The sequence below is a fragment of the Vombatus ursinus genome, unplaced genomic scaffold (assembly GCF_900497805.2).
Source record: "Vombatus ursinus unplaced genomic scaffold, bare-nosed wombat genome assembly UNPS02009205.1, whole genome shotgun sequence".
Lineage (NCBI taxonomy): Eukaryota > Metazoa > Chordata > Mammalia > Diprotodontia > Vombatidae > Vombatus > Vombatus ursinus.
The window spans coordinates 25,301,121-25,328,300 of NW_020948983.1; the positions used below are offsets into that span (position 1 = coordinate 25,301,121).

Consider the following 27,180-nt stretch of genomic DNA (forward strand, 5'->3'; position numbering starts at 1 on the left):
CTGAATGTAGTATATGAGAGAAACTTAAGGATGAGTTCTTATGGACACTGCATACAAGCTAGTCAGAACAGGTATGAGAGATGCTCCTTATCCCTTAGCAGAGATGAAGAATTCTGGGTCATTTCCCCCACCCCTCCATCCTACCCTTTTCAGAGTGAACATTGCCTGTAGGGGTGACTATACTAGAACCACAGCTATGGTGATCATTAAGAAAGTACAACAAGGGTTCTGAGAGAAGCCGAGATGGATCTCCAACATCTGGCTGAGCATCAGCAGCTTATATTGAGAAGTCACATGGGACAGTTGCAATGGGAGATCTACCAAGTAAGTGCTGAGGTTGTACTGACCTGTGGAGGAGAGTTTGTTAATAAGACTGACCGGTATTATTTTTATGCAACTAGGATGGTTCAGTTTGTTTTCACTGACTTTGCAATAAACTCTTCAGCTTTGACCTTTGTGAGCTAGGCACTCCTAAGAGGTGTTGGTGATAGCAGGCTAGATGCTGTTAGATAGGAAGATTGAAAATTATCTGAATGGAGGCAGGAAGTCAGAGAAGCAAAAAACTGTACCGGGCCCTTCAAAATTGACATGTGGTCTGGAGATAAGAGATGGAATACAGGAACAACAAAGAGGCCAGTTTGACTGGAACTAAGATTATAAGTGGAATAGTGGAATATGCTGGAAAAGGTAGCCAGATTGTAGTCAGTCTTTGAAAGATTCAAATTACAAACTGAGGGGTTTGTATTTTTACTCTCGAAATAACAAAGAACCAATGAAAGATTTTAGCTAGGAAGGTGACAGTCAGATCTGTCTAGAAATCAGTTTAGGAGCAGAATTATTAAATTCATTGACATAAAAAACATTAAAGTCAGTTTAGAAATGTTCTTTTGGCTGCTGAGTGAAAGAATTGGAGAAGGGGGAGCCACAGTCTGGATGCCAGGAGTATAATTGTTGCTGTTGTAATAGTCAGTGGCAACAAGAGGTCCCTGAAGGAGAGAGGTGGTTGTGTGAAAAATGTAGTGGAGGAAGAGCCTACAAAACTGATGGGCAGTGGACGGTGAGGGAGAATGAAGCTGGGTCTTAAAAGACTGGTCAACACCCACCTGCAAACCCACTGGCATACTCTTAACGCAGCTTCCATACTGGAATGAAGCTAGGTATCCATATGTCATTGGACAGTTAACAACAGGAGGTTTATTTTTCCCTAATACACCAAGAATACAATGTCAAGAATCTGCCCCACTCATCCTATGAAAACATATCTGGTCAGCAGTTCAGGGTAAGATGACTCATGATCTTTGGAAATCCACTAAATCAGAGAGGCCAACTCCATGGATGAATGCATTGATGGATTTCTCTCACGTGACAATTATGTACAATGACGAAGAATCAGGTAGAGGGAGATGATGGCAAGATTTTTGCACCTTGCAAAGCCTCAAAGAAGTTGCTGTCCAAGGAATGATACTTAAGGCTCTTAGGAAATATGCAAATAAATCTTTTGGGTAGGTTAAGTCAAGGAGGGCAGCAGAAATTCCTAAGCACTTCACCAATGTATCAATTGTATAATAGAGATCTGAAAAGGAAATCCTCTCCCCTCCCAAGCAGTTCAACTGCAGAAGTTTCTATTATATTGATATATCCTTAAAAGGTATTGGCACAGATATTTTGAAAGGAGTTGTCAAATACAATCTTATCAGGCAAAATTAAATCTTGAGATTTCTGTGACATGTTTTATTTCCATTATTAGTCAAGAATAACCAAGCAATTATCTTCAAATAATATTTATTAACTATCTGGATGTATACAGCACAAGTCACAGTTAACTGAAAAAGTCATGGTTCCTGTCTGCTAGGAGCTAACAGTCTAAAAAGGATTCATTCAAAGAAGAATGAAAATACTGTCATCAATCCTTACCAACAAGTCTGTTATTATAAAGGCAGTAAAAGCTTATATCATTCCACATAACTTTCAAAGAATTTTTATAGCTCATTTTAAAAAAAATCTATTTCCATAAGACAAGAAGAGTAATTAATTTCATTTAAAATTACAATTCTATTTGCTAAAAACATAGGCCAGAGGAGTTTTTGTGCAATAGATTATGGTGCATCTGTGCTCACTGCTTCCTCTTCTGGAATGGTCTTCTCTGATGAAGGATCGGGTCTGTCCAGCATAATGGATGAATGGTCATTTGGATCCCCAGTACATAAAACCCAGTAGTTTAATGGTTTTTCAGATTTATGAGAATCTAGGTGTGTGTGACAAGCAACTTCACATTCCTTTCCAAAATATGTTCTGCGGAAAGAAAAGCAAGAGAACTACCGAGTCAAACAGGAAATAAGCTTGAATATTTAACAGTAAGTCAAAAGGAATGTTTAGACATAACAGTAAGGTGTCACGAACGGAGATGGACTGGTGAGTGCCTCTCTGCCGCTTACTGCCTTGGACAAGTCACATTTCACTTACTTGAGCCTCTACCTTCTCATATTTAAAATGGGCATATTATTACTTATACTATCTATCTCATAAACATAGGACAGTTGTGAAGATCAAATCAGAAAATGTATGTAAAATGCTTTGGAAGCAGTAAAATATTACATAAATGTGGGTTACTATTATAAATTTGAAAGGTAATATAGCTAGTACTTAGAGGATCAGCCTTGGAAGTTGGAAGTCCTGTCTCTGAGGCATACTAGCTGTGGGACCATGGACAAGTGCCTTAACTTCTCAGTGGCCCCAGGTAACTCGCAAACATTATAAGCTCACGACCTTGATGAAATCACAGGTCTAGACCAAAAGAAAAAATATTAGAAATTTGAGCTATTAACTCAAAAATTATACTCTGAATAGGAGTGTAACTCCAAATTTACTTGCATTATATAATATAGAAATATATATGTATATATTTATCTATACAACACATATATATTTCTATACCATACTATAGAAGCCCTTTAGTGAAAAGTTTTGTGAGGTCCTAGACTCTCAGGGAGGTTTAAAATAACTATTCATATAGCAAAAAAGAAATTGGACAGGATTGTGTCAGATCTCAGGGAATATCCTATGAGTGGCAAAAAATTTTCCTTTCATTAAAGTCTTGTGCAATGATATCTCATCATTAATGGAATTTTTTTGTCATATCCCATTAATACACTATGAGTATACTCCTAAAAGACCCTGACCAACATGATTTTGCAATAGTATCATTAGGAAATTACATTCAAAATACACCATAAAACTGCCAAAACTTGCTTGATCTTCATTTGACCCAGTCAATTTTTAAAAACTTTTCTGGGATACTAACTGTTCCTTTGTTAAGTCATTTCCCCTAACACTAGGTTTTCACTGAATTAATTAACAGTGGTAGGTGGGGTGTACACGTATTTAATTCAACCAACTCAACAAACACTTATTAATCACTTGCTGTGTGCCAGGCACAGCGCTAGGTGTATTGGAGCCACCAAAACAGAAGTAAAGAGTTGCTGGCCTCAAGGAGCTTATAGTCTACTTTTGTTTGTTACTCATTTTTTGATATCAGGAGTACCTTAGAGAGTATTTCCTGTTAGCCGCTAGTGCTTGGTTCGTATGGCAATGCTTGATAATAATCTTGGTATTTGCCTGGAAAAATAAAATAAAGTGTTATTTAAATACTAATTAAAGAACCCTTGGTAAATCAGGCCCCTGTAGGACATTTATTGTTATTAACTATATAAATGAGGCCATAATGATTCAAACAATATTAATTGTGATAGATTGTAAGTATCACAGCAACATTTCTATGTGCAAAAGGACCTTAAAGTTTTATTATGATTTTTTGGGAATCGGCATAATTTTTTTACTTTCAGGTAATTCTAGGCAATAGGAAAGAAAGCAGCATGGCATTTACATTCATAAGAGATCTCATTCCATCCCATCTTATCCAGCATATTGCCCTGTCTTCTTATCCCTACTCTTTCACTGATCTTCAGTGTATCTCTTTTTTCAGGCTGCTTCTCTACTGCCTACAAACATAGCTATGTCTTCTCCATCCACAAAAAACCAACACTTGATCCTTTTATCCCCACTATCATCCTATATATCTCCTCTCTCTTTCGGTTAAACATCTTGAGAAGGCACAATTAGTGCCTCAGCTTCCTCTCCCCTCACTCTCTCCTAAACCCTCTTAAATTTAGCTTCTGGCCTCATCATTCAATGGAAACTGCTCTATCCTAGTCACCAAATGTTCTATGAAGTGCCAATCACCCTCTTCTCCTCAATGCTCTCTTCTCTCTAGGTTTTTGGGTCACTGTTCTCTCCTGGTTCTCCTTCCATCCGACTCCTCTTTTTTATTATCCTTTGCTGGATTTAGGTCAAGCCCACTAACTGTGGGTATCCTTCTATGCTATTTCACTTGGTGTTCTCATCAGCATCCCTGGATTTAATTCTCTCTGTTCAGATGATTTGCAGATCTATTTCTCCATCCCTAATCTCTCTCCTGACTTCCCTGCCTAGCATTTCCAATGACATATTGGACATCCCAAACCAAATGTCCTTCAGACATTTAAACTTAAAATCAGCATACCCAAAACTGAACTCATTGCCTTTCCCACAAAACCCTCTTCTCTTCCTAACTTTCCCATTACTGTTGAAGACATCACCATCCCCCAGTCACCCAGAATAAAAACCTTGGTGTTGGCCTTTGTTCTTCACTCTCTCTCTCATTGCCCCCCCCCCACTCCATCCCTTTTCTTATTACTCCTGTAGATCCTCTTTGCAGCATATCACATACATCCCATTTCTCCTCTGACCCTGCCACCACCCTGGTGCAGACCCTTAACCTTTCATGCCTGGACTATAACAGTGGCCAACTGGTTAGTTTTCAAGTCCTTCCTCACTCTAGTTCATCCATCCAGATGTCAAAGTGATAAGTACAGGTCTGACCTTGTCACCTCCCCATTTAATAAATTGCAATGCCTCCCTATCGCCTCTACGATCAAATACAAAATCCTCTGTTTGTCTTTCAAAGTCCTTCATAACCTGGCCCTCTCCTACCTTTCCAGTCTTCTTAGAGCTTTCTACCTTGCGTGTATTCTGTGATCCAGTGACACTGGCCTCCTTGCTGCTCCTTACACAAGACACTCGATCCCCTGTGCATTTTCACTGTCTGACCCCATGCTTGGAACTCTCTCCCTCTTGGCTCCTGGTTATTCTGACTCCTTTCAGATCTCAGCTGAAATCTCACCTTTGACCAGAAGCCTTTCCTAATCTCCTTTAATGAATGCTGATGCCTACCGTTAAGATTATCTCCAATTTCTTCCTTCTATAACTTATTTGAATGTGGTTGTTTGCTTCTTCTGTCTCCCACTAGCCTGAGCTCCTTGAAAATAGGTAGGTTTTTTTACCTTTATTTGTATCCCCAGAAGCTTAGCACAGTACCTGACACACAGTAGGCACTTAATAAATGCTTGTTGATTTGACTTGACTTGATAGAGTGATGGATTTGGGGTAATGAAGACCTGAGTTTAAATCCCTATCAATGTCTGACCACAGATGCCATAAGATACATAATGTCTCAAACTTCAGGCCACTCCCTAAGGCTTACCTATTGGGGAACCATGTTAAAAACTTCCTTTTTAGCTCAACTGAAGATATTAAGAAATAATATTTTCTCCAACCTAAAACCGTTTCAGATTCTTCCTTTAGGAAAGTGGGTAAAAAAAAGGCTAAAGTCCCAAGAAATATGTTATGGGTGGGAACCAAATTTCTAAACACAGAGTATCTCTTGTCTTATTGATATCCCAGTCTTCTCCTTCCCCAGAAGCAATTGGTCAGTGATCCAGCCAAGGGAAGTGCCCTTCTGCTGTTCAGAAAGGATTATGATGCTGAATGCAGGGAGGAGGCCCTTCCTTTCAGTGCTTGTGGAGAATGGTCTTGGAAGGAACTGAGTGGTGACTATTGTTCTGGAATGTTAACCCCAAACTTTACTCTAAAATGTTGCTATTTCCCTTGTTCACGATTCTTACAAATGTCACTTCAAAGTGTCTAAGGGCATGAGGGAGGATCGGGGAAAGAAGGAGAGGAGGAGGACTATCCTAGTTCGGACATCTCTCTTTCTAGGACGTGGCTTGGATTTAGAATAATGTTAAATTAATAAAAATTGTTTCTGACATACTTGTATCTAAAACACAGAGTACAGTATTGCTATCTTTTTCTTCAATACTAAGTTGTAGGCATGAGGGATTCCTCTTAATGTAGAAAAGGAACAATACACAGGCCCCAGCTAAAGTGAACCCTAATATTAGAAAAGCTAAAGTAAACCAGTTGGGCTAGATTATCTCTAAGCCACTTCCTCCCTGAAAGTTCTATGACTGTGACTAAAAAGATGGTACGGCAAAAGCTAAACAGGTCAGAATTGTTTCTTACTGCATTTATGCAAAGCACAAAGATCAGTCAGGGCATAACATTAGAGATTAGGCTTGGTGCACAGAAATAGAAAAAATAAGTTTTATTTTCAGGAACTGCCCAAGACAAGATAGGCATGTGTGTGCACACACCTGTGGTTGAGAAGAGGAAAAGAGAAGGTGGATCACATTATTTCATGTGAAAAAAATCTGGAGGTGTTAGAGTACCATAAATTCAAAACAAGCCACCAGCATTATGACATTATATTAATATGATGACAATGTATGTAAGAGACAGGATGACATAGTGGATCAAGTTGAGAAGAACACGGCTATGGCAGAATGAGCATCAACTCTAGCGAAAGGACCTGAGTTCAGACTCAGCTCTGCTACTTGCTACCTGTATGACTTTGTGCAAGGCTCTGAGCTCCCTGATCTTGACTCATCTGTAAAATAAGGGGGCCAGGCTAAGTGACCTCTAAGCCCCCATCCCCTTCCTGCTCTAAATTTACAATTCTGTGATGTGAGTTCAAGACCTGCCCTTATGGGTGCTAACTACGAACCCAGGTCAAGCTGCTCAGCCTCTCGGTGCCTCAGACAGCCCGCTGTGTTAGCATGTAACAGAGATGTTCACAATCTGCATTGGCTGAGGGAGGTTTTAGACCCAAAATTTCCTAAATTAATTCTTATTTGTGTTTTCATTACAGCAGATAAAGAATGACCTTTACAATAGAAATACCAGAACAAAAATGACTAACACAAAGTTAATACCTAAAATAAATAAAAAGACAATGAGAACACCTAGCTCTGTGAGGGAGCAGGGAACTATCTTTTTGCATTTCTTTGTACCCCCAGCTCTTAGCATAGTGCCTGGCATATAGTTTGTCATTCAGTAGTCAACAAGCATTTATTAAGCACCTACTATGTGGCAGATAATGTACTAAGTAAGCATTGAGGATACAAAGAAAGGCAAAAACAGTTTCTTCCCCCTAAGAGATAAAGAGCTTTTTTTGGGGGGAATGGAATTTCTCTATTGCTACTTCTCGGGTTTTATTATTATCACACAGATATGCTGTTTATTTTTGTGAGTTTATTTTGACAAAAACTTACAGAAAACTAGAAAACCATCTGACAGAAATTAGACTTGGACAAACACCATACACCATCTTCCAAAGAACATTCTAACTGGATATGCAACCTCAGTATTAAAGATCATACTCTTTAAAAATTAGAGAAGCACATCATAGATACATCTAGGAGATTCTCTCATAGATACATCTAGGAGATTCTTAATTCACTAAGAGATAAAGGTGATTACAAACAATAAAAGAGATAACTGATTATGTGAAACTGAAAAAGTTCTGTTCAGACAAAATTAATGTACCTATTATAAAGAGGGAAGTGGTTGAATGGGGAAAAACTTTTCCATCAAGTTTCTTTAATAAAGGTTTGTTATCTAAGATATATATCTAAGATATATAATACAGATATATAGATATATAAATGCACGTAAGACTAATAGCCATTCCCAATAGATAAGTGGTCAAAAGATACGAACAAATAGCTCTCAAAATAAGTATTGCAAATTATACACAACCATATAAAAGAATGTTCCAAATTGCTAATAATAAAAGAAATGCAAATCAAAACAGCCCTGAGGTTTTACCTCACACTCTACAAATTGGCAAAATTCACCCCCAAAATGACAATAGTCAATGTTGTAGGGGTAGTGGAAGGATAGACACACTAATACATTGTTGGTAAAGCTGGGAAATGGTACATCCATTTTGGAAAGCAACTTAGAATGTAAATAAATTGACAAAAATGTTCATGTCCTTTGAACTAGAGACTTTATTACTAGTTTATACCCCAAAGGAACTATCTATAAGAAGGAAATCCCCATATACACCAAAATATTTATAGCAGCACTTTTTTGTGACAGCAAAGAATTGAAAATAAATCAATGCCAATCAGTTGCAGAATAGATCAACAAATTGTAGTATAAGAATGTAATGGAATATTATTTTATTACAAGAAATTAAGCATGTGATGAATAAAGAGAAAAATCTACAGGAACTGGAAAGATCCATATGAATTGATGCAAAGTGAAATAAACAGAGCCAAGGAAATAATATGTACAATAAATACAACAAGTGGAAAGAACTACACACCAAAAAATCAAAAGTGAATGGAATAAAATTTAAAAGATCAAGCAGCATTCAAATGAAAAGATATGAAAAGATATCATTAAACTTCCTCCTCATGGAGGTGGGAGGTCAACAGGTATCACTTATTGCATGTTTTTAACACTTTTCCAATGTATCCATCAGTAATGTTGATTTTTTTTCCTCTTTAAAAATACCATTTGTTATGTGGGATGGCTCTTTGAGAAAGGGTAGGGGAAGTACACTTGAAATAACTATGTAAGAAACAGAAGATTTATTTTTTTAAGTCATTGGTAACTATAGAAAGAGCAGTTTTTGATGAATGATGAGATTGGAAGCCAGAATATAGAGAATATAGAGAGTTAAGAAGAGAGTAAGCGATGAAGAAGCAGGGACAACTTTGTAGCCACAGAAGGCAGAGGTGATATGAGATGATATTGAGGATGGAAGGATCAAGTGAGATTTTGTGTAATCGGTGAGACACAGACATGTTGGAGTCAGTAGGGAAACAGTCAGTAGGCACAAAGAGATTAAAGATAGGTGAGAGAATTGGGATGACAGAAGGAGCAATCTGCAGGAAGATGTGGGATACAATAGATGGGATAGCTTGTGCAGTTAGAAGGTTTTGACTTGGCCAGGAGTACGGTCATCTCTTCATGTAAGACAGGGGTAAAGAAGGCAATAATGATAGAGACATCTGGGTGATAAACATGTGATGAGGAGCATTGGGGTGAATCTACTAAGATGAATATCAATAGGGTTATTGAACATGAGTATAAAAAATATACCTTCTCAGGTACAATTTGAGGAAAGCATGGTTAGACAGCAATTGTTCTGCAAAAGATACGACAGCTTTGGTGGGCTGCAAACTTAATGAGTCAACAGTGGGAGGTAATAGCCAAAAAAGCTACTATAAGCCCAAGCTATATTAAGAGAGGCAAAACTTCCAGAAACAAGGAGGTGATGGTCCCATCGTCCTCTGCCCTCATAAAGTTCTTCATCCAGAGCATTGTGTTCAGTTTTGGGGGATCACGGTTTAAGAAGGATATAAGCTAGAGAATGCACAGAAAAGGGCAACCAGGTTAGTGAAAGGCCTTGAGTCCATATCATAAAAGATGCAGCTGAAGGAACTGGGCATGTATAGTTGAAAGGAGAAAAACTCTGCAAGGGCATAATAACTCTCTTCAAGTATTTGAAAGGCTTATCTGGGAAAGGATGGATTAGACAGTCTGTTTGACTCTAGAGAAAGAACCAGGAGGCACATGTAGAAACTGAAAGAGTCAAATTTAAGCTTGACATCAGGAAAAAAAATCTTCATAATAGTCAGAGATGCCCCTGAGTGGAATGTGTTATCTCAGGAGATGATAGTTTTGTTCTGATTAGAGGTCTTCAAGTGAAGGTGGGACAACCACTTGTCCGGTATATTATGGTGGGGATGCTATTTGTGTATGAGCTAGACTAGATGACTGCCAAGGTTCTTTCTAACTCTCAAATTTTTTGATTCTGGGAAATCACAGTTCCAAGCCACTACCACCACTCTCATGGGAGAAAAAAAAAGTCGTTCTTACAGGAACTGGAAAGCCTTCATATTCAATGCGCAACTGAGGATCAAAATAAGTAGCTTGCCAGCAAGTCAAATAGGTGAACTCATCCGTTAGATAAACATCCTGAAGCCAAGACTTCTTTGTTGACTTCATCATTGTCTTATGGTCACTTCCTAAGTACAACTGAAAAAGAACAGGGAGAAAACAGAGTGAGAGTCAAGGTATAACGATTCTAGACTGTAAGCTCTTTGGAGGTAAAGACCATGTTACTTCTCTTCAGGCATTCCTCGTCATGTTATGAACATATCAGGCTTACAACAAATGCTGTTGAACAAATGAATAATACATCTCTAGCCAGTCTATCTGCCTTCTGCTTTTCTGATCAGGTGACCATGCTTATTGTTTGAAGCTATCCTTCACGCTATCTTTGTTCTACCACTAGAAGGGGCCTCAGGGGCCATCCAGCCCAAATCCTTCATATCACAGATGAGAAAATCGAAGATTGGGAAAGTTAAGTGACTCACCCAAGGTCACACAGGTGGGAAGCATCAGAGGTGGTATTGGAACCCAAACCCTCTGATTCTAAACCTGTGTACTTTCCAATATACCATACTACTTTCAAAGCACCTTTAAAGAAATTCTTATCTTCTGTACTTACAGATTTCTCATTTCATCTTACTAGTAAGTAATTCCAATCATTATCTGGCTGTTATTCCTGCCCACCATCATTCCCCAATACATCCAAATACATCATGGTGAGCATTAGCCTAGTTCTATTTGACTGGGAACAAGTAGGATGAATTACTTCCATCAAAGACCTCATCCCTAGTGATGCTGATGTAATGCTTCAGCATGGCAGATAATACACCTAGGGTAACTCTACCCATAGGATGGACACAACTAATTGCTCAGGAAAATACAATCACATTGGAGTCTTAACATGACAGCTTTCTGTGTCAGGAAATGTAGACCTTAAACATGTTTACTCAATTCAATTCATTAAACTGAATAGACCTTTATGATTACTGCACATGTGTAAGGCATTCTGCTGAATTCTGGGGATGCAAAGATTACCAAAAACAAAACAAAACAAAAAAAAAAACTCACTGCCCCTGCCCTCAAAGAGGTTATAGGCTTCTAGGGTGGTACAACACACACACACACACACACACACACAAGTAGAAAGGGCAGAGTCTTTGAAGCTAGGTGGGCCAGAGTGGTCAGGAAGCCTGTTGGCAAGACGCCAGTTCATGAGTCCTTACTGATATGGGGAAGTTAATTTAATTACCCTCCTTGATTAGCAATGACAACTCTGCCCTCTCAGCCAAATCAGTTTCAAACACTGGCTTTCAAAAACAATTGACCCTATTCTCTGAACCAGTGGAGTCTGGGAAGGCACAAACTCACATAAGTTATGTCTTCCGTAAAGAAACTGGCTCCTTCCCTACTCTACAGGAGACAAAAAAAAGAACTGGAATTTGTTTAGTGTTTCATTTTACAAACTATTTTTTCCCCACAAAACCCTTTGATAATGCTATTATTGCCCCTCATTTTAAAGATGAAGAAACAAGCTCAGAGAGTCTAAGTGATTTTCCCACAGTCACACAATTTGTAATTTGGCAAAGCCATGACTCAAACTCAAGTCTTATGACTCCAAATGCAATGTTCTTTCCATTATGTCACATTGCCTCTCTAAATAAATAGTTCTTTCTCCAACGTAGTTTTAAGGCATGTTATTGTATCCTACAAAGCTAGAAGAGAAAGATGAACAGAATGTATCTAAGCTAGTGTCAAAATGTATTGAAGCCACTAATAGAACTTTTGATTCTCTGTTCGGTTTTTTGTTCATTAGGCCATCCTAAAATACTGATTCTATATCAGTATTCACATCCCTTCACTACATCCATGATCTTATCAAGGGAGACACTGCTTCCAAATGAATAGCTAGAAAAAAACCCACCTGTCCATCCCATGAGACTCTCACCAATATTCTCTTGTAAATTCTTTCAACATACTTCAGGTCTTTTTCTAGGTCTCTAAGTTGTATGGGGACTTGGGAATTAGTAGCACAAACCTAAGTGTACATTCTGATTACATACCATCTTATCATCAAAGCCAGCTGTTGTTGCAAGGCCAAAATTCTGCCCATATCTGATAGGTTCACCCAGTGCATTTCCATCTAAACTATCAAAAAAAGGGAACAAAACATTAGCTTTTGTATTTGATTTTACCTCTCCATAAATATATATCTGTATCCATTCTTATTTATCTTTAATATATGACACAAGCTGTAACCTAGGATACCCCTGAATATAGGATAGCTAGAATACCCCTGCCCTTAAAATGAGACCCCTTTGAATTTCAAAAATACACTTACTAACTGTGTGACAAGTCACCCTGTTCACTTCAGTTCCTCATCTGTAAAATGAACTGGAGAAGGAAATGACAAACCACTCCCATATCTTTGTCAAGAAAACCCCAAATGGGGTCACAAAAAATCAGACATGACTGAAAAACAACTGAAATAAATTTATATTGAAAAACAATTATATAAAATTACCATCATTTTAAGTGACTTTCCCAAGCTTACACAGTAAACAGAAGAGGAATTCAAACTCAGGTTCTCTTAACTCCAAATCCAACACCTTTTATTGCACCATATACTACCTTCTTCTATAGTAAAGTATTAGTATCAAAGTTCAACTTGGGGAATCCATTCTGCCATAAAGAAATTAAGTAAATGTTATAGTAATTGGATTCTATATGAAGGTTCCTGTACTTAACACACACCTCAATTAAGGATTAAGCCTATCTGGTAAGGTATACTGAGCAGCTCACTTCTATCCTAATTTACCTAGGCAGTTCCTGTAACTACTAATACATTAGAGGCAAGAATGAGAATCATGCATTAGGGAATGGGTAGATGTCCAGTCTGGCTGAACTGGAGGGCTGAAGCTTGATCTTAAGTAGCCTGCTTATAATGTTAGACTAATAGCTTTGGCCTTAATCCTTTATTTTCTTTTTTTTTCCCTTTTTTTTCCTTTTTTTTGTCTGAACATGTGATTTCATTAGTGTGGAGACCTCCAGATGAAGAAACTTCTTGTATCTATGCAGATATATAGCTTTCCATAATGTATGGTCCTAGAGAGTTGCCTGGGACACAGAACTATTAAGTGAAATCATAGATAGTAAATATCAGGCCATAAATTCAAATCCAGATCATTGGAGTCCAAATTCAGTGCTCTTTCCACTGTATTATGCCAGTCTTGAAAGGCTATAATAAAAGGAACAAAAATGACAGTGTCTGGGCCCTTGTGGTTATTTTGGAGACCTCTGTGCCCTTATATTTCTTATGTATCACTTATGCCATATTAATTTTCATTTGGGGTTCTTCTATAAATCTGGTCCTCCCTGGTTTCATATAGGCTGCCTGCCTATCTAAATTGTAAGCTCTTTGGAAAAAGGAATCATAGTTTTGTCGCCTATCCATCTTGCTGTGCATTCAGGTACACAAAGAACACTCACTGACTAATCAATCATTATGAAAGAGGCTAAGGAAAGAGGTGTTTGTGGGGAAGCCAGGGCACGAGTGGCAAAGTAGAGGATGAAGTAAAAAAAAATAGATGAGTGTCAAGAAAATGTCAGCTTTTGTGATTGCAGAATCACTGGGTCATGCTTTGTCCCTTGAACCCCCTCTCCTGGGAGATACCAGAAAATGCTAAGTCGTTGATGTTTTATTGTCAAGTTAATGCACTGTAGCTGCACCATGAAACACTCATTTTCAAGCAGGAGAAGTACAACACAAATTGTTTGTTCTGTTTGACTCTTATTTGGGGAAAAAGAAAGAAGAAGGTCATGATAGTGATCCAAAAAAAAAAGAAATAAAATGGCACCAATGAAACATTTAAAAATACATAGAAGAGAGAAGAAAGAAGTTCAGAAGGAAATAGACAAACTGAGCAATGTTGGAACTATGTTAAATTTAATAATTATTTTAAAACCAGCTTTATGTAATAGATTCATGGCTTTAAATACAATCCTCTTTTCCTAGTCTTTGAATTTGGAAGTGTTCATATTTATTGATGCTTTTTTTCAGTTTGCAATAGTCTTTAATGTTAAATTCAATAATACCAATACTTCTTATTACTAAAGGAAGGAATGCTAGAAAAATGGTTCTTCTGCCTCATGGACTGTCATAATGAAGGCAAATGAGGTCACTTTTTAATTTTTTTTTCATTCATTTTGAACTTAAATACAAAAAGACACACAAAAAAGAATATTTCCACATACAAAGCACAATATAAAAAGGATTCAATGTAAAAATATGAATTTTCACTTCACAATTTACTTCTTCTGTTACATAATAAATACTACTGATCATGACTACTCTGATTTTTTTGTGCTTCCTTCTAAGTTTTCTTTTATTCTCTGATGTACACTTTTTATTTTTTTCTCTCCTTGTCCATTTTACCCTAGAGAAAGTTACCACTAGACACAAATATGTATATATATATATATATATACATATATATATATGTGTGTGTGTGTGTGTGTAAAACCATACTATACATACTTCTGTTTATCAGTTCTTCCTCTGGAGTTCTTTGTCTTCCTTCATAGATCCTTTGTAGATGATTTGAGTATTTATGATTTTCATGATGAATTAGTCAATCAAAGTTGTTCTTATGACAATATTTCTGTTACTGTGTATAGGATTCTATTGGTTCTGTTCATTTCACTTTTCATTATTTCATGTAAGTCTTTCCATGTTTTTTTCTAAAATCAACCAGCTCATCATTTCTTATAGCATAGTAGTATTCAATCACAACCATATACCACAACTTTAGCCATTCCCGAATTAAAGGGAATTCTGTCAGTTTCCAGTTCTTTGCCACCACTAAAACATCTAATTTCTTTTCCTTTTCCCCTAATCACCTTGAGAAACAAAGATGGTTCTAATAGCGGTACTGCTGGGCCAAAGGGTATATACAGTTTTATAACTCTTTGTGCATAATTCCAGATTGCTCTCCAAAATGGTTGGATCAGCTTACAGTTCTACCAACAGTGAGGTAGTGTCCCAATTTTTCCACATCCCCTCCAAAATTTGTCACTTTCCTTTTTTTTATCATTTTAGTCAATCTGATAAGCCTAAGATGATATCTCAAAGTTAATTTAATTTGCATTTCTTTAATCAATAGTGATTAAGACTATATACAGTTTTGATTTCATCACAAAATTTCCTATTCATATCCTCTGACCATTTATCAATTGGGGAATGACTCATATTCTTATAAATGAGACAAAGTTCTCTGTATATTTGAGAAATGAGACCTTCATCTGAAAGACTGTATAAAAATGTTTTCCCAATTTTCTGCTTTCCTTTTAATCTTGACTACATTGTTTTTATTTGTAAAAAAAAAACTTTTTAATTTAATCAAAATTACCCATTTTAAGCCTCACAATGTTTTCTATCTCTTGTTTATTCATAAATTGTTCTCCTATCCTTAAGTCTGATAGGTAATATGTTCCATGTTCTTCTAATTTCTTTGTGATAGCTCCCTTTTTATCTAGGTCATGTATCCATTTTGACCTATGTTGGTAAATGGTGTAAGATATTGATCTATGTCCAGTTTCTGCCAGACTGCTTTACAGCTTTCCCAACAATTTTTTTTAACCAAATAATGAATTCTTATCCCAAAAACTTAAGTCTTTACATTTGTCAAACACAAAATTACTGTACTCATTTACTACTGTGTATTATATATCTAATCTGTTCCACTGATCTATTTTTCTATTTCCTAGTCAGTTTCAAATAGTTTTGATAATTACTGCCTTATAATATAGTTTAAGATCTGGTACTGCTAAATCACCTTCTTTTACATTTTTTTTTCATTTATTCCTTTGAAATTCTTGACCTTTCGTTCTTCCAAATGAATTTTGTTATTATTTTTTCCTAATTTAATAATATATATATATATTTGCAATCTAATTGACATGACATTGAATTAAATAGATTAATTTAGGAAGAATTGTCATTTTTATTACATTGGCTCTGCCTACCCATGAACAATTAATATTTCTTCAATTATTTAAATCTGACTTTGTATAAAAATGTGTTACGATTATGTTCATATTGTTCTTGGGTTTGTTTTGGCAAGTATACACACAGGTATTTTATATTGTCTACAATTATTTTAAACAGGGTATCTCTTACTATCTCTTCTTGCAGGGTTTTGTTGGTGATATGTAGAAATGCTGATGATTTATTTGGGTTTATTTTACATCTTGCTACTTTGCTAAAATTATTTATTGCTTCAACTAGCTTTTTAGTTGAATCTTTAGGATTTTCCAAGTATATCATCATATCATCTGCAAAAAAGAGATAGCTTTATTACAAATGAGGTCACTTGGAAAGAACTCTCATCTAGCAACTGAAGCAAAGTTGCTCCATGTCCCCTGCTTCCTTCCACATACTGGCAAAGTTATTCTAAAAATTAGAAGAGCACAGGGCCAAATAAGCAATATTTTTATATCCTCTAGATATCCTACCTCTCCTACACAAAGAACAAGAATTGGGGTTCATAGGTCCAAAGCAGGGGTTCTTAACCTTTTTGTGTCACAGATGCCTTTGGTAATCTATTGAAGCCTATGGACCCCTTCTCAGAACAATGCAGTTTTTATAATGCATAAAATAAAATATATAAAAATTTTGAATGAAATAAATTATGTTGAAATAGAATTATCAAAAAAAAATTTTTTAAGTCATGGACTTCAGGTTAAGAACTCCTGGTAAAGCATAGGAATTAAGTCTAGTTTGACCAGTGTATACAAATTAAATCTAAATGGGGTAAAAGGGCATTTGTAAATAGTTATAGGGGTTGCTTGGATTTGCCAGCTTTCACTGGCATTGCCTCAATGGCCATATGAATCATGTTATTATTTTTAAAAGCACTTGTCTTCTCTTGCCTCGTGTTCTCCAGACCTTCTTCACCCAACTCTTAAGTAGCTCTCAGCTCTACTCCTACTTTCGTTTACCCAAATAGTCATTTGTTGAAGTGGCAGATACTTCCAAATGGGCCACTGGAGCTATACCTTTCCAAGAATAAGGGCCCCAGAATTTGTTCCATATACTATCTACTTTCACCATCTATTCAATGAACTATGATATTTTGGACAGAGTGCTTAAGAATCAGATCCACCTTTGAAAAACAAAGATACCTGCTAGAAGGCATACAAAATCCAAATGACATTTAAAAAACAAAAATGTTTTACATGTTCATATTTCCCATTATCTTTAATCAAAGCCACCTCCACCCTTTAGAACATCCTTAGGATACAACTTAAAATTGATGCTTATTTCCAAGATAAAGTAATAAAGTATTTCTACCTTAAAATGATAAATGTGTTTCTGCCAATTGGGCTCACGTCAGGCATAGCAGTCACTTCACAGGGCACCTCTATGTCATTACTTATGTGTGCTTTCATTTCTTCTGGAGTCACTGATAATGCTAGTCTGCCGAATACAACTTGGCCACCGTGAGGATCTTCACAGTCAGGATTAATAACTAATACTTTATCTCCATAATGAATAAATCCATCTTCAGTAATAGAAAGCTTTGTCTGTAATATTAAAAAAAGCAAGAGAAATAAAACTCCAAACCACCACTAGCAAAAACATCTAACATAAAAAAATATACTATGCTTCTAGCATGCCCAACTTCCATAGTCCCCCTTTTCCCTTCCAACAATACTGCCAGACCTGGGACACAATACCTCCAAGGAGTTGTCTGGTAAGTAAGAGCCAAGACAAGACCTTGAAACTTCTAGTCACCTGTCTTCATCACGGTGTCTTCCTAGACACCGATATTCTGCCTGGGATAATTCTTTAGTCAGTCGTTGGTATACTCTTACCTTTTCCTACTCTCTTTGTCTCAGTAGACTGAGAAACCCTGATTGCCAAAGAACAAATTTCCTTCTCTGACCTCTATTACCTCATTTTCATTCACTCTTCCTGGTCCTTCTTAATCTTAGTGCCTTCTTGCTGAGATTATCTGTAATTTATCCTGTATGTATCTTGTTGTACATAGTTGTTTGCATGATGCCTCCCCCATTAGACTATGAACTCCTAGAGAACAAGAACTATGTTTTTGTTTTGTTTCAGATTTTTAAAAAACTTTCTTTGTATCCCCAAAGCTTAGCGTAGCGCCTGGCACATAATAGGTACTTAATAAATGCTTGCCAACAAGACTTAACTTGACCTTAATCCTCCCTCTCCTCCTCACTAATGATGTCTCATTCTAGATCTGCCCACCCTTTCAACTGCACCCTCTGGAACTCTATAATTAACAAACTTTCTTTCAATTTAGACCTCTTCTTTTCATGCTCCTTTCATTGTCTACCACTCACAGAGAACTAGTTACCCATGGATAACACTGCATCCTTGGCCAACCTTTCTAGTACTAGTTGTATCTTCTATCATACTCCACCCCAACTCATTGGGTCTAGGTGGGAAGTCTGAATACTCCTTGTTCCTCATTGTCACTTACAGAGTTTCTTTCCATTGCCATCACTCAGCAACTCTCGTCCTTTGAGGAATCACTCTTTCCAAATTTTGATTCAATCCAGAACTTGGTGGCTGTAATCTACTGACCCCTAGGACATTTTCCTTCTTTTTTCAATGAGCTCAGTGCTTAGCTCACAGTTTCCCTAGCTAATCTAACCTCTGCCCCCATGAGACTTCAACATATTGTTGAAATTCCCTCAATTTTCCCAAACTTCCTAGTTCCTCAATCTATTCATATTCTTGATCTTGTCTTTGCCTACATGTTCCACTTACATGTTAAAGAATTTCAAAATTTTTCCATTTGACCATAATTATCTGTCATTCCCTCTCTCCTTTTATGTTATACTACTCCCCAAACTATTCTTCATTCTTACAATGACTCTAGACCCTTCACTCCTCAGTTCTTTCTCAGGCTGTCACTTTGCTCTAGCTACATCCTTTCCGCCCAAAATCTTAATGAACCACTTCAATTATCCTCAATTCTTGAATCCTTTGCTTCCTTGTCCTATCGTCAATCAGACGTTGCCAAGTCCCAACTCTAGATTATTCCCAACATCTGCCTCTATTATTCCTGCTCATGTGCTTTTGAACAGAGCTAGAGCAACTCCAAGGACTAGACGCACTACCAATTTATGTTATTTAATCTCAGCTGGACATTCACTTCAGCAAGGCAATTCTATTCCTTCCTAATTGATTCTCTATCACAGCAGTTGTTTCAAACTTTCTTCTCTCCTCATGAGTCCCACAATTCAAATTCAAAACTCCCTCATCCTCTTAGCTGAGTACCTCACCTCATATTTTATAGAGAAAATCAAGACCATTCACCAAGACCTTCCCAATCTCATATTCACCTTATCTCAGATCTCTCTCACATTATTCCTCACTATCTTCTTTGCTCTCTCATAAAAGATGACCCTTCTCCTTAATAAAGCCGACCCCTCTACATATAACATATAACATATACATATCTTAATAACATCTATGATCCTTCCATTTTTTTCTCCCTATCTACTGGTTCCTTCCTTGCTGCCTACAGACACGCCCAAGTCTTTGTCTTCCTTAAAAAAAAACCTTCCCTAGATTCTATCATCCCCTCTAATATGATTTTGTATCTCTCCTCTCTTTTATGACTAATCTTTGAAAAGAAAATCACAGATTAGCACACAAACATATACATATATATGGAACTGAGTCAAATTTGTAAGAATAAGAACCATTCCTCAATTGATAAATAATCAAACTATATGAAGAATAGGTAGTTTTCAAAGGAAGAAACTCAAGTTATCAATAGCTATATGAGAAAACACTCTAAGTCACTAATAATTAGATGAATGCAAAATAAAACAACTCTGAAGTACCATCTCACATCCATCAGATTGAGGTGATCTAGACTAAATGATGAGAAGGGGTCCCAGTAAAGAATACTCCCAGGAGATGTCTATATTCTGTATTGGGACATGAAGACCTTAGAGTGGGTCTGATTTACAGAGAGTTTGTATACAAGATCAATTCCTCTAAGAGATTATTGTGCCTCCATGAATGGTAACCTGCCTAAGGAGAAAAGAAATCAGAGCACCTGAAGGCACCTAGCATTAGAAGGGTGTGGGAGAACATAGACTAAGAGAGGAGATTGCCTAGCAAATGGGGGAAAACATATGGGGCAGGAATGGACAAAGAGTAAAATTGTACCACAGGATTTGGAATACAGGGTAATTTCTACCATGGAGCAATTGTTTCTAGCCTTATTACTTCCCTCAGGAAGTGATACTTCTATGAGGAAGACACAAGAGAAAAAAAAAAGGGATGAAGGTCCAAAATCTACAAGGTAATAAAATAAACTGGTTAGAAGAATGAATTCAAATTCAACACTCTAAAAGCTTTAATCCCATGAGGAACACCATGATTAAATTAGGAATAAATAAGAATAAAGACCTTGAATCAAAACATTTTTTTAAGAATGTAAGCTCCTCAAGAGCAAGGGTTGCCTCATTTTTGTCTTTCCATCTTCAGAACCTGGCATAGTGATTTGCCTGGCACGTTGAAGCCACTTAAATGTGCGCTGACAGATTGATTGATTGATAGAAAACATGGTACAATCTGTTTGGTCACCTCTTTTCATATTAATTCATTTTCATTCATTCGGAGGCATCATTGTTCAGCCTGTTCAGAGCTTACATCCTCCAATTCTGAGGTCATTATTTGCATTTCCATCTGAACAATTACAGTACTGGCTGAAATATTATCGCAATATAAATTAAAATGTATGAAATCATGCAATATCAATAAACTAAAATAATAATCTTTGTTTTCTTCCAAACATAAAAAGATATAATAGAATTTAAAATTACCTGTTTTAAGAGATTTGCAATAAGTTTTCTGTTTCTCTGTATAAGGAGCTGCCCCTTATCTCTTTTTTCCAAAAAATCTTTCATCATTTCCTGGAGAGAAAAAGGTGGGGGGATCAAAAGAATATTCAATTTAAAGAACTTAACAGTATTTACAAGGGTTACTGTTTTTAGAAATTTTACTTGGACACTGTCTATAACAAGTAGAAAGTGATTGATTTTTGCTAATTAACACCTACATATAGTAGATTCTTAATAAATACTTGTCAATTGAGTGATTGACTGACTGATCTATTGTTAGATTGGGCAATATCTGGCATCACTTTAGGCTTTTTCCAAAAAATTTGTTTAAATTTATTTTTAAATTAAATTCATTGAGCTACCTTCCCATTGCTCACTGCACTTTTCTAAGATGAATGTTTCCTTTGTGATATGAATTATATCACATTATGTTTACATAAGACTTTATAATTTTCAAGTTTCAAATATTTCTTAAGTTCATACCAAATCTATTTTAAGAAAAATAGAGGCTGCTTGTTGGCACAATGGATGGAGCACTGGATCTGGAGTCAGAAAGACCAGAGTTCAAATCTAACCCCACACACTTACCAGCTGTGTGACTCTGGGCAAATCATTTAACCTCTGGTTGTATCAATTAACTCAACATTAAAATAGAGATAATGATAGCATCTCCCTCGTTCTAAGTTTGCTTAGTGTTTAGGGCAGTATTTGACACATAGTAACACTGCATAAATAAATGTTACCTAGCCTCAAAACCAGGAAAAGCTGATTTCAAGTTTCAGCTATTTTACCCTGGGCAAATGACAATGCACTGAGTAGAGAGGATCTGAGTAAGTTGATGGGTGATCAGTATGAAGAGTATAGAACCAATCTGACAGAAAAGATCTGTTCCGGGGAGGGGGGGTCATTAAGAAATATGTTTGCAGATCAGTAGGAAGAAAGAAGGGGGGCGGTCAGTGGAAGATCACTTATGAGAAACTGAGAGATTCTGAGGGAAATCAGCGTAGAGGGTCTGAAGAAGGAATGAGCATCAGTGAAAGACTGGGGTGGGAGTGAGGGGAGGAAGGAATGCGTCGGGGGGAGCTAGAGACCAATAGAGCAAATGGAGATCATTGTCAATAAGCTAGGACGGGGAAAGACTGAAGACAGGTTGGGGGAGCGGAGCTTGTAGGAAATAGGTTTGTAAGAACTGAGGGGGTGAAGGAGGAGGCGGGTGGCGGGGGAAAGAGGGAACTCTCAGTGACAGTTCAGTTCGAACATGCTACGGGGGGAAGCCAGCAACACCCCCCACAGCCGATACCTCCTCCAGGAAGATGTCTTCGTTCCAGTTGCCCATCCGCACGCAGGTTCGGTAGTTCTTTCGTGCCATCTCCGCCCTCCAACCGTTTCTGTAACTGGTACACTGGCAGCTCTGTTAGCGTTTCCTGTCGCCATGGAGACCTAGAATCCACGTGATTGGTCAGCATCAGCGGCATTGCTGACCAATGAATAAAAGACGCGGCCATTTCTCAAGTCATTCTTGTTCTCCAGTGGAGCCTGATAAGGAGAGGAGGGGCCAGACCCAGGGCGGAGGAGGGCGGGGAGGAGCTGAAGCTGGGTTTACTGGGTGGGAAGAAATGGATTTGCCCATCTTCCTGGACTGCAGCTGAGACCTTTCCCGGAGGTCACCTCGTTAATTGCAGGATTGCAGATTTTTATTTGCACTACAACAACATAAGCAAATTTAGTAAATTAAAAAGAAAAAAACAGAATAAGTAGTAATATTTGAAATCCCGTTACAGGCTACAGCTTTAAGTTTAACAAAATTGAACTGTTTAAAGCCCAAAGCGGGAAGATTTTTCTTAAGTTTGGGGTATATGTTGATTTAGGGTCTAGGGTTTTGTTGGGTTTGGGTTTGGGTGTGTTTTTTTTTTTTTTTTTTTTTTGTTTTTTTGTTTGTTTGTTTGTTTTGTTGTTGTTTTGGTTTGCTTCTAAAGTGTACTCTGATCCTGGGAGCACAAAGAAAAAAAAATGTGAACATACAGCTCCACTTTGTGGAGGAGTGAGGAAAATAGATTTTTTTTTAAACGTTCAGCTGTTTTCATATCAGAACTGTAGCAATCTTTATAAGATTTGGTTCCTTCCCCCAAAATTTCTCTGGCTTGAAACCAAAGGAACAATATATGTTTTGCAAGGGGTGGCATAGTACACTGAATATGACAATATCAAATACTTATTATGCTTATTATCCTTACTATTTAAAAGTAGACATTTAAATTTTACTGTAGCTATCCTGTGTTCTGGATGCCATGTACTTCATACATACACCATATATTGTATATATGTGTATATGTGAATAAATGTATAAAATGTTCTCCTATTTTTGCTTCCTTTATTCTTCATGAGTTCATACAAGTAAGCCTTCCAGGATTTCCCTGAAACTGCACGTTTCGTCATTTCTTATAGCACAAGGGTATTTCATCATTGTACCATAATTTATCCAGCCATTCTCTAGTAGGTGTGCACCCCCTTTCTTTCAAGCTCCTTGATCACCTCAAAAAACAGCTGCTATAAATATTGTATGGGGGTCTTTTTTCTCTTTCTTTGATCCCTTTGAGATGATCTTGCTGTTCCTCACACATGGCTGCACCTCCAGGTGGACCCCAATGCCTGGGATGTCTTTCTTCACCAATTTTGCCTTGTAGAATCCCTAGTTACCTTCAAAGTCCAGTGAAATCTTTCTTGATTCCTCTAGTTAACAGGATTTTGAATCAACCAATCAACAAGCAGTTACTATGGGTCAGGAACTGTGCTAGGTGCTGAGTATAGAGACAAAAATGAAGTGAGACAAGAATGATGGTTCAAATGCAGATTTGGAGATGGTGGCCCAAAGTAATACAGAGCCCTAAAATAGCTGGGTGTATAGCCCACTATTTGCTGGGTCAAAGACAATGTTCACAACTATTTTGGTTCTAATGTCTAATTTTAGTTCCGGACCTAAAACTTGATCGCTACTGCCCCATTTTTTCTTGACCTTGAATGGTTGTTTCCCTTTTTATAATAATTATTCCCTAATAAGTTTTGCCATTTTTCCTACTTTTAATAGCTTTCTTTACTTTAAAAGTAGGGAAATAAAGATACTTTATTAATTCTTTCTTTTAATTCTTTTGTATTAATTCTTTTGTATAGCGCTTTGAAGTTTATAAAATTCTTCCATAAATATTAACTTATTTGGCCCTCATGGCAACTTTGAGAGGAAGGTAGAGCAGATTCTACTGTTCCCATTTTATGGATAAGAAAATTGAGGCTTAGAAGCTAAATGACTTGCCCAAAGACAAGGCTGGTATCAGAATTCAGATCTTCTGATTCCTAATTTGTATATGTTTCCATGACACTCCTCTTCAAGGAACTTTATCATGTCATATGTGAGCCTTGCATCCATGCCTGCTCATCTAGAATTTATTCCACTGTCCTCGCCACTGGCCAAAACAAAACAAAACAAAACAAAAACACAACAATAATTAGATGCTTGATTGACCATGGGTAGTGGAAGTAAATATCTTTTAAGTTCTTTTGAAATCAATGACTGTGGACTTTGTATTTCTCCAATGCCTAACACAGACATCGCATAAGATCAATAGGTCAAAAATTTATGAGTGCACGGGGATTCCCCACCACCAATGCAGATCCCAAATTGTCTCTAGCATACAGTCATAAAGGACTTCCTGAGGCTCAGACAAGTTATATGTGACTTGCCTGATAGCCACACTGCTAGTGAATATTAGAGATGGGATTTGAATCAACCAATCAACAAGAACTTACTATGGGTCAGGAACTATGCTGGGTGCTGAGTACAGAGACAAAAATGAAATGAGACAAGAATGATGGCTGAAATACAGATTTGAAAATGATGGCCCAGAGTAATATGGAAGCCTAGCTCTGGGAAAGGCAAAGACTTACGTATCAAAGCTTAGAATCCCAGGGAAACTGGCAGCTAAGGGAATAAAGAAAGTTTTCACTAAGATATAGTTCTTGAGCCAGACATTGAAGGAAACTAGGGATTCTCAAAGGCAAAAGTGATGAAGAAAGACATCTCAGGCACTACCTTGAGTCCACCACTGCAAAGGCCTGGAGGTGGAGTCATGCATGAGGAATAGCAAGAAGGTCACAATGCATGCAGAGGAGAAACATAGAATAATCCTGGAATGGTAGGTTGGAGCCAGATTGTGAAGGATCTCAAATGCCCAACAGGAGATTTTATATTTGATTCTAGAAGTAATAGGGAGTCACCAGAGCTTATCAAGAAAGGGTGTGACATCATCAGATCAGAGTTTAGGAATGTTATTTTGACAGTTGGGTGGAAGATAGAGAAGAGAGAAGTGCTATTGCCTAATGTAATATTCTTAAGTAAGAGATGATAAGTGTCTTAACAAGGCCTGGGTACCAGAGATATAAAGTCAAAATCTAGAAAACTTGGCAACTTTTAAACTGATTTCAAAGCCAGAGCTCTATCTAACTATGTCACACTGCTTCTAATTGTACACAGTAGGTATTTAATAAATGTTAGCTATTGTTGTTGTTTAGTTGCTTCTGTGAACTCAGCCATATTCTAAGTAGCCAGCAAAAAAAAAAAAACCATAGAGTGGTCATTTGGTTTGAAAATTGTACTGAAGTAAGTATTCAAGATTTTTTTAGATTTAGATTTTGACCTCATCATCCTCTTGTGTTATCTGGAACAAGACACCTCACTTCCTAGTACTTCAGTATCTCCATCTGGGAAATGCAGATAACATGAATTTCCCTCCTGGAAATTCAGAGGAGAATAATAATAGTGTATGTCTCTTTAAATACTGCTTTTTAACCATAGTAACTGCCCATGTGTTTTATAAACATTCATTTTGGAGAAAAACACCATCACAATTCAACTTTTTAACTCTTTACTGACAAATTTCTAGAAAGTTATTTATATTTAACTGTCACATAATCAACATCCTCATCTCCACCTACCCTAAACAATCTTACTTCTGTCTCTACTAGTCTGCTGAAAATGACCTATCCCAAGTGCCCAATGACCTCATAATTGCCATAGCTAATGGACTTCTTCCAGTCCTTATCCTTCTTGACCTCTCTGTAGCATTGGACATTATAGAACAGTTCCTCCTTTTTTATTCTGTTTTTCTCATGGCTTCTATCCCTCTTGCCTTTCCTAGTTTCTACTTCTTTGGTCACTCCAAAACCCACTCCTGACTATGATCCTATTTTTTTGCTGACTTCTTCTTGCCTTCCCACTTGCTAAATGTAGGCATTTCCCAAGGTTCTGTCTACATCTCTCTTCTCTTCTTTCCACTCTCTTTGCCTTAGTGATATCAGTCTTTTATTCCCATAGCATAAGGTCTTACCTCTAGAAGGAAGACTTGCCAAATTGCATATTTTAATCTGAGCTCTGTAGGCTCTTAATTGATGTGGGTTCACTTATTGCCTAAACTTAGAAGTTCTGAGCTGCAGTGGTATAAGGTGATCAGGTATCTGCACTAAGTCTGACACCAACATAGTGAGCCCCCAGAATCAGGGAGCCAGCAGGTTGCCTAAGGAGGAGAGAACTGTCCCAGATTGGAAACAGCAAATCAAAGCTTTCTTTTGGATCAGTAGTGGAATTGAGCCCCTGAATGGCTTGCTCCACTTCCAGGCTAGACAAGATAGACCCAGTTTCAAAAATAAAACAAAAATTATTCATTCGAAGAGTAGACACAAATGTCTGTTAAATTTAGGTCAAGAATTACATCTGACTGAATACACTTTTTGAAGAGCTATCACATGAAAGAGGATTTAAATGAACCATTTGGGTGGTCCTAGAAGAGAACTAGTCTGGATAGTAGAATTTACAGGAGGACAGATTTCAGATCCATTTAAAGATAAATAAATATTTTTTAAATAGAAGCCAGCTATAGAATCAATGGTTTTATTAGACATCTCCATTGAAAATAAAATAACCAAAGGAAATCAAATCAAATTAGAGGCAAGAATCACCTTGGGTTAAGTCAAAGGAATTTGGGCAGCTGGAACCAATAGAAAATAAGCAGTTTTCTTAAATAGGAGTATGGTTACCTTTTTTGTATGAAAACAATAGCACACAGGAGTTGGCAAACTCAAGAAACTGCTGCACCCTCACATGTCATCTAATAGGTA

General features: G+C 37.2%; 1 protein-coding gene across 2 annotated transcripts; it reads right to left on the minus strand.

Annotated features, from left to right (window-relative positions):
• Positions 1 to 1,765: 1,765 nt before the first annotated feature.
• CFAP161 (cilia and flagella associated protein 161) lies at positions 1,766 to 22,385 on the minus strand. 2 transcript variants are annotated; one of them, XM_027852068.1, is made up of 7 exons: positions 22,316 to 22,385; positions 20,998 to 21,087; positions 17,474 to 17,706; positions 12,186 to 12,270; positions 10,111 to 10,269; positions 3,542 to 3,615; positions 1,766 to 2,292 (listed from the first exon to the last, which is right to left on the minus strand). In XM_027852068.1, exons 1-7 carry the CDS (start codon positions 22,382 to 22,384, stop codon positions 2,097 to 2,099), a joined length of 906 nt encoding a protein of 301 aa, XP_027707869.1. In that variant the 5' UTR covers position 22,385; the 3' UTR covers positions 1,766 to 2,096. The 2 variants fall into 2 exon arrangements, with proteins under 2 accessions (XP_027707869.1, XP_027707870.1); XM_027852069.1 differs by lacking the exons at positions 1,766 to 2,292; positions 3,542 to 3,615 and adding an exon at positions 8,596 to 9,594.
• Positions 22,386 to 27,180: the final 4,795 nt, after the last annotated feature.

What these genes read in the sequence shown, in the direction of transcription:
- CFAP161 (XM_027852068.1), bottom strand. Translation starts at nt 22,384, where the DNA reads ATGGCACGAAAGAACTACCGAACCTGCGTGCGGATGGGCAACTGGAAC. An exon ending in AAGACATCTTCCTGGAGGAG is followed by an intron (nt 21,088 to 22,315) that starts GTATCGGCTGTG and finishes TTTTCTCTCCAG; the next exon opens with GAAATGATGAAAGATTTTTT. An exon ending in ATGAAGGCTTTCCAGTTCCT is followed by an intron (nt 3,616 to 10,110) that starts GTAAGAACGACT and finishes TTATTTTTCCAG; the next exon opens with GCAAATACCAAGATTATTAT.